General features: G+C 33.6%; 1 protein-coding gene across 1 annotated transcript; it reads left to right on the top strand.

Moving 5' to 3' along the window:
* The first annotated feature begins 7,560 nt into the window (after window positions 1-7,560).
* On the top strand, window positions 7,561-8,082 carry LOC129220999 (acetylcholine receptor subunit alpha-type acr-16-like). The gene has a single exon (XM_054855435.1). It carries the CDS (start codon window positions 7,561-7,563, stop codon window positions 8,080-8,082), a length of 522 nt encoding a protein of 173 aa, XP_054711410.1.
* The last annotated feature ends 702 nt before the right edge of the window (window positions 8,083-8,784 follow it).

Genomic DNA, 8,784 nt, shown 5'->3' with positions numbered 1-8,784 from the left:
GCAAATAAATGAACGTTATTAGTATTACCTATTAAATCAGCCATTTTTCTATTATAAATACTTTGATGCCAATAACAAAATATCTTTGAAGATTTTGAAGCTACGAAAGTATTCTTTGAGCACACTAAATAAGAATGAACAAAACAGCATATAAGAATTTAAAGAAATCAGAAACATATAAATCGGAAAATGTCCTTTGATCTGTAAAATTCAAATTCCAAGCAAGGTCGTTATTTTTTTTAATTACTTTTACGTAGCTCGGAACTACAGGGAAGTTTCTCTCAAAGCAAAAAAAAAAGTCAGCTAGTGGATGTTAAGAACCCGAGAAAAGCCAGGTGAAAAACCTGTAATTTTCACGTTAATTGAAGAAACTTTTCAGCCGGAAGTATCACGGTACTTGCTTTCTTTGGTATCTTCTTATTTAATGAGGATTAAGTTAAAAATATTTATTGTTTAACAGAAATTCTTCGCATATAGAGTGGTATCGTTTCAACTCACAAAAATCTAACGAGGGCATCACACGACTTCCCTGTACGTCAATTAAATAATCTATATAAATTAACAACTTGATTTGTGTGAAATGGATTTTTGTGCGATTGTACGCGAGTTAGAAATTTTATTTTAAGTTAGGCACTGCTAGTTTGATCAATTTTTAGCTTTTTAAAGGTGTTTATAACATATATGCACACAATCAAAGGAATTTAGGTCTTACTTTTGCTTCTGTTGCACTTTCTATTTCGTTATTGCGACTGTAATATCAATTTTCAGCCGCTAGCATTTTTTTTTTTGTAGTTTGAATAAAGTTTCCATTATTAACAGTACTTCGTAGATATAGGTGAATATTTAAAACTAATTTTCGAAACAATTAAAGTGGGTTTTGAAAAATATAAATTAAATAAAAATTCCATTGCGCGTAAGACATGTTGTTTATTATATTTGCAAAAAACATTTTTTAAATATATCATAGACAAGACACGTCCCAGACAAAATGTCTGATTTTCTGTGGTAGGGCTACTACTAGTCCCCTTATAAAATTCACAATAAAATATAATTAGTAGATATATTTTTTAAAAGGCGTGACAGTAGATTTAGCTTTGCTAGAATTCAGAAGTCTAAAACCGATGCTTAAAAAGTTGGCCTCCACTTACAAACCAACTTCGTTCAAAAATATCAATTAAAAAGATATGAGAAAATTTATTTTGTTTATCAAATCGCACAAGTAATGTACTTTCTCTAGTTTAACAAATTTGTAAATTTCAGCTCTAAATCTTTGTATTAGTATAAAAATATAAGAGAACAGGTAATTTGATTTGCTCCACACGTGACTGTGAAATCACCCAATACCCGTTATATTTTTATATATGCCAAAAAAGAACTACATACACACAAAATGTTCTCTATGAGTAATATTAAAATAAACTATATTTTTTTACAAAATTTGAAACACTAAATAGTTTGAAATAAAACACTTGACTTAAACATAACTCAACGGCTCAAATCTTTTTCAATCTTTCATGAAATGTGTTTTATTTTTCTAAAGGTTACAAATAAACAAACAAAATCGTACTAAACTTCAGAATTTTCAACGCTTTACTGGTAGAAAAATGTTTTCTTCAAAGAGCAAAAGAAATCTAAATGCAGACATGCTAATCGCGACATATATGGACAATACCCTACAAACCTGAAATTTTACCTTAGCAAATTTTTTCTATAATATGACTTATACATTTTTAGAACTTCATTGAGTCTTTATGAAGAGCTTAAAATGGAAAAAAAAAAGAGAACTGTGCTTTTCTTGTATAGAAAATGCCAGGAGAATGAAATTGTTCTTATATAATGCTTATCCAGGCGCAGAATTATATTTAAGGTTTAAAATGTAATTTCTCCTTATCTATTATTCCAACTGCAAACAATACGTACAAATAAAAAACATTTTGTATAGAACAGAGATGTTGGCCAAAAGAGCCAATGAATGTCAATGAAAATGTTAAACCATATCTACAAAATACTTGACGAATCCAAAAAATGCTATGAATAAACAGTATATTGTTGGTATAGCAGATTCAAAATTCCTCCTCTTCGCTTATAATCATTGAACACAATCCTGAACTAGGAAAGTGACATAAAAACCTTGGAACAAACTTAAAAATGATGTAACTTAAGTAAAAAAATCACTAAATATATAAAAGTAATGTTATTTTATCTCTTTAAGAGTACACAATTCTCTAGTAATACAGAGGGTGGCCAAATTATTAAATTCAAATACTTTTTTCTGTATTTTTATTGTTTTTGATTGTTGTTATATAGTTTTATTATTTGAACACAATTTAAAGTTTATTTAAAATATGAATTAAACATATTAAACGTACCTTCTGATCGATACTGAAGTAGGTAAAATATTATATAATATTTAGTAACTCCGCCTTTTGCTGCAATCACGGATTAGATGCGGCGTGGCATGCTTTAAATGCATGATTTGGCAACTTGAGTTAAGTAGTATTATATATAGAATAGTTTTTTTTTTTTTTTTCCAAAAATCACTTACAAGAAGAAACATGTAATTTGAAATTTTAACACACACTGACACTGACGCTTGGCGCATTAAAAATAATAATATAAAAAGATAAGGGTTGCCAGAATAAATTTCAAACTTCTAAAATAAACTTTCAAATGTGTGTAAATAATAAAACTATGTAACAACAATAATAAAAAAAAACAAGAAAATACAGAAGATTTTGTTTGAGTACAATAATTTGGCCAACATCTTACTATAACTTATTGATATAAAATTTTTAAATAGTTTGAGTTCATTTATGATATAGATTCGGATAGGAAAGGAGAGTGACCTCGCGATAATTTAACAATTTTCTTAGAAAAAAAAAATGAATGAGCTATATTTTCTACACGAATGGGAAAAAGTTGAAAAAGGGCATTTTTTACAATTAAGAATTAAAAACAACTTTTTCGGTCAAACAGTTCTATTGCTATTCGTCTCAGATACGAACCTGTTTGGTTTTTGTAAAATCGCCCGTATGCACTAAAAAAAGCTAAAGCATTACAGATTAGTTCCAGCAATGTTTCGGAATTTCACGGCATCTATCAATTTTCGGCGTAAAGCGAGTAAACTGATGTTAGTTATGCCTGCAAAAATTTTATTTAATTTGATAATTGCATGTTTTCTTTTTTTTTTTTTTTTTTTTTTTTTTTGCGTCTTTTAGTATCTATACTAGGGCACCCATATGCAAAATTGTAAGGGTAGGGGGGGCTCAGATATTTTCTCCACGGTTTAGCAGGATATTTTCCCATGGAAACTGATTTCAGTGGAAATTAGAGTTATTAAAATTTGACATTTTTAATAATTTATTCATTAACGGCTGAACAAGAAATGTTTTTACATTTTTTTCAAAGAAAAAAGTACTATAAGCAAGGAAGATCTAAATATTAAGGGGGGCTTGAGCCCTCACCTCCCCCCCCCCCATATGGGCGCCCTTGTATCCATATGTTTTGTTTTAGAGCTTTTTTTTTTTTTGGCCCATGTTGTTGATTATTGATCTGGAACAGTTGTAAGACCGCAATAGGGAAACACTTCTATAAAGAAGATACATATATCTTCATACGGTCTCAGCATTGAACTGCTCCACCAAGGCGAACTAAGATAAAAGCTAGGGAAGGGTAGTCTGTCTGACCATTGCATAAATGGTTCGTAAGTTGTTTTTAAATACAAGGCACTAAAGTTTCTCATAGATAAATAGGAAAACTTTACTTTATTCTATATGATTCCAAACAGAAAATGACAAGAAAATGATATGTTCATCCACCAGTGGGACGTGATCATTTGCTGGATTGCACCAATGTTTTCATTTCATCTACCCAAACAAATATAACCAGAACGATTCTCATAGGTTCTCTTAGTTTTATCTTAAGTTAGTTCTCATAATTTTATCTCAATAACTACACACATCATTGAAAGTGTTCTTAATTACCTAAACAAAATACTCTTTAGTTACAATTTTTTAGATTTGGGCAATTCCACGTGTAACTGACTGACATTTTTGAAGCAAAACAACACTTATTTTTGTAACATTCAACGCAAAATAAATGTTGTGCAAACGATCTTTTACCCTGGAATAGTGTATTTTTAAGCTGAATTTATTGGTACAATTGAATTCCCGAAATATATTTTGAATAAATTTTAAGCAAATTTTAAAAATATGGTTACTGACTAACATTTTAAAAAGAAGTATGTAAGTAAATTATCATGCTAGATTTTTTTTTTTTTTTAATCGTCCAAAATGTATTTTTAGAATTTAATTATATAATTTAATTCAGCTTAAAAAGTGTAATATTCGAGGGGAAAAATATATCTTTACAATGTATATCTTGCGTTGAATATGACGAAAATACGTATTGTTTTGCTTAAAAAATGTCAGCCTGTTACATGTGGAATTGCCCATTTATAAACATTTGATTGGGCTTAATTGATCATTTACTGATCAAACAGCCCTATAGACTATTTCATATACGAAAAGATTGAACTTATGATTACTCAGATTGTTTATCAGGCATTTTGTTTTCAACTCGACTGTAGGTGCTCCAGATATGCAAGGGCAAAGTTGTAACCTCTGAAAGCTGTGTAGATGGGCAAGAATTGCAGACCTATAATGAGATGTTCGGCAATTTTGCTCTAGCTTTGATCAGAGGTTTTAAAATGCTTTAGAAGTCTTTCTGGTAGATCAGAAAGGTATCAAATTATTGCTGTAATTATACCTGAATTTCTTTAAAAAGGTTTTGATCCGTTAGATAAACGTGACTGGTTATTATCGGGTAGATTTCTGAATTCTTTAAATCAATCCTTCAGATTAAATTTGGGAAGGTTACTACACACTGTTATCGGGAAACTTTTGTTTTGCCAGATATGTTGCGAGCAGAGTTAACAACCCGAGAAAATTGATAATAATTGAAGATCATTATACACAAAAATCAAACATAGTTCAAAATTAAGAGTTAACCAGCTTCCGTATTTTTCGCTGCAGCAATGTTCCTCCGTCTTTTTGCGATATAGTTCCTTTCAAAAACATGCAAATTATCTTTATAAACAGTTTCAAAACTTTTTCATGTAACTTGTTCTCATTATTCATGCACAAATCTAGTTCAAAGAAAATTATGCGTTTTAGTTTTGTGATACTTAAAAAAGGAGTCTGGCTTTAACAGAAATCAACTCTAGCATGAGAATTAGGCAGGACATTTTATTCTCCGGCAAAAAGTAACCTAATTTAAATAATCGAAATTGTTAATATGAGTAAAAATACGACAGTGTGCATACATGTACAAATAAAATCAATTAAAAAGTGTTTAAAACTTTTCAAACAGCTGTTTCGTAGTTACAAAAACGTACCCCTTCATCAGTGCATAAAAGAAAAACGGTGCACTAAGTCCAGAACGGACAAGTGAACGAGAAATGTAAGATGAGAATGAGTAAATAGATGTAAGTGGCCGGAACCGGAAACGTGACGTCATCAAAAAGAGCAAGAACAAATGTACGTAGGAGAAAGGTTTTTCCTAGGTAACTAGGTTTAACCTAGTACATATGTCCTTGCTGCTTTCGATGACGTCACATTTCCGGTTTTGGCCACTTACATCTATTTACTCATTCTCATCTTACATTTCTCGTTCACTTGTCCATTGTCGAACTTTGTGTACCATTTTTCTTTTATGCACTGATGAAGAGGTTTTTTTTTTTTTTTTAAATCTTCGAAACAATTTTTTTGCAGAGTTTTTTTTAATCTTTTTAAATGATTTTATTTGTACATGTGTACACGTTGTCGTATTTTTACTCATTTCATTGTACAAAGTGTTTGACTGCTTCTTTTACAAATTGCTAATACATTATAATCAAGCTTTACAATGCAACTATGCTTAAAAGAGTGCATCAAAATGGTTATTTAAACCTCGTACTAGTCCGCAACAGCGCACGATTGATTTCCTTAAGAAGTCGTGTAGTTAAAAAAAATCCTTCGAAATAAAAATCAAGTGAGGAATAAAACTGTCACTCAATTTTGCACTGTAGTTTTGTTTTCTAACCCATTTGGATGCTTAATTTTTGCTTATAACCATGTAATAAAACTCCATAATTTTAACATAATTCCCAACTAAATGTTTCCAATCAGAAGAAAAACTTGATTTTTTTCCATTACATATCTATAAAAAAGGTTATGCCTACTTGAACTCTTCTCTTTCTACATTGCCCAAAGATTACCACACAACAGCTATTACAATTTTTTTTTTTTTTCAAAACTTCCAATCCATCCTTATTCAGACCTCTTGGGTGGCTTTGTTGTTCATTTAATAAAACTGACATTAAATTAAAAATTTCAAAAATCCCGACTAAAATTAGCCAAGCCAAAAGAAGTAATGTCCAACATTTTTTCCCTGAGGGCCGTATCCTACACTAAGATGAATCTTGCAGGCCAGAGCACTTTTAAATGTAAATATCTTCATATTCTTTCTATGTAACTTTCTATATTCTGACTACTTGGCTCAAAATTGGCAGCAACCGTACTTTGAACCGAAGGAAGTTAATAGTTGTTTCGGAAACTTCCGAAAGATAGTTTAGGGTATCAGGAAAAATAACATTGGTTAATAAGAACAGGCTGCATGAATCGGCTTCTAGGGCCCTATATTTTTTTATGGGACGTAGATCGGACACCATTATCTCACTTTAGGACCTCTATCACTATAAGTGATTTAACCGGTTGGATGGAACCCTGAAGACAGCTCTGTTTTTTTTTATATAGACCAGAAGCCGAGAAATCTCTGATCAGGCAGTTCCAGAGGTACCGATTTCGAATGGGAAATTGAAAGACTTTGTGACCACGACATATTTAAAGTGTCCCGGTCACTAGTAATGAACACTGAGGAGATACGGCCTGCTGGCATTGTACCTGGACCCTCCAGTTACGAGTTCGACGACTTTTCGAGGAGGTCACTATGACAAGAAAGTTGGACACCACTGACAAAAAGCACCTGCTATCAATACACGTCTGAAACAAACATAACGAGCCATATGGGTCTCGCGGATACGGTATGTCCTGTTAACCGTGGGTTGAGGAAAACGTTTAAGAAATCTATCAATCCAATCAATATTTAAATAAAACACCAAATTCGATTCAGTTAGACGTTAGACGCTACGATGCCACAGAGATATACAAAAACGCACATATACACACATTAAACTTATAGCCCTATGTCCTTTCTGCGTCGGGAACTCAAAATCGAAATTAACCCTTCTTTTGTTTTCTTGAACAAAAACAACTTCCTCAGCAACAATGAACAAGAACTTTACGGACTTTTCATTTCAATATCATTATTGTTTTCTTGAAACCTACCAACAAAAAAAAATTTAAAAAGCTGTGCTTTCCATTTATCCGAGGACAGAAAACCCTGAATGACTGCACATTGCTCATTATTTTTCATCACCCTTAACTTTCGTTTTCGTTTTCCCTTGCATTTTGTGCTTTGCATATTGTACTTCCCCATTCATATCTGTTTTGATGTGCAAAAATGTATGAGAGGCATGAGTGCGGCACTGACCCGTTGGCGTCTTTGCAGGTGAAGACAATCTTCTTGACATGGCTACCGTTTATCCTCCGTATGAGTCGACCGGGAAAGAAAATCACGCGCAAGCACCTCTTCATGAGTTCCAAGATGAAGGAACTCGAGCTAAAGGAGCGGTCCTCCCGGAGCCTTCTGGCCAACGTACTGGACATGGATGACGACTTCCGTCAGCAGAACAGCACTTCCGGGGGGGTCGGCTACGTACACACGGTGAGCGGCGGCCGCTCGGGGGACGAGACCCCCCTCTACCATCCGTGCCTCAGCACACAGAGGGAGCTGCAGAGCATCCTGCGGGAGCTCCGGTTCATCACTCGGAGGATGAGGGAAGAGGACGAGAACCAGGAAGTCATCTCGGACTGGAAGTTCGCGGGCATGGTCGTCGACCGCATCTGCCTGTTCGGCTTCACCCTCTTCACCATCCTTTCGACGTGCGTCACAATCTTCCAGGCGCCGCACCTAGTCGCGTGAGAGTGCGATTTTTTCGTGAGAGTGACTACGACAACAACAACTAGTACCGACTCGAGACTTGCGATTCTTTCCCTCAATTTCTGCGATCACGAGCTGGTGCGATCTGCGATCCGTGAATGATGCACCGGCATTACACGAGCAACTTGCTTATCACCAGGACCACCTTAAAAACAAATCATCAAACGGTTTTTTTTTTCTATAAAAATTGATAGAAATATCGGGAAAAGTATCCAAGCATCCTTATCAAAAGAGTTAACGTACAGCTAGATCCCAAAAATAATCGGCTTTGAATTTGGTTTCCCATAAAAACCAATAGAAACGACACCCGAGTTTGCTTAAGTGTAGCTCCCATCAGCAAGTAGATATCAATTTTTTTTTTTTTCCTGTAAAACTGATTGAAACGTCGAAAATAGCACCCGAGTTGACTTATAAGAGTTAATGTTGCAAAGCCCAGCAATAATCGGCTATCATTTTTCCCCCTTGAAAATGATAAAAACATCGAGAAAAGCATCAGAGTTGACTTATCAAAAGGGTTAATGTACTAGCTTCCAACAATAATTGGCTTTGAATTTAGTTTCCCTTAAAAACCAACAGAAACGGCACTCGATTTTGCTTTAGTGTAGCTCCCATCAGCAATCAGATATTTTTTTTCTACTCTAAAATTGATAGAAACATCAAAAACAGCGCCCGAATTGGCTTATC

This window comes from Uloborus diversus, chromosome 4, assembly GCF_026930045.1.
Source record: "Uloborus diversus isolate 005 chromosome 4, Udiv.v.3.1, whole genome shotgun sequence".
Classification (NCBI taxonomy): domain Eukaryota; kingdom Metazoa; phylum Arthropoda; class Arachnida; order Araneae; family Uloboridae; genus Uloborus; species Uloborus diversus.
The sequence above is the reverse complement of the archived record's forward strand: the minus strand, read 5'-3'. Positions and strand labels throughout refer to the sequence as shown.

What these genes read in the sequence shown, in the direction of transcription:
- LOC129220999 (XM_054855435.1), top strand. Translation starts at nt 7,561, where the DNA reads ATGTATGAGAGGCATGAGTGCGGCACTGACCCGTTGGCGTCTTTGCAG.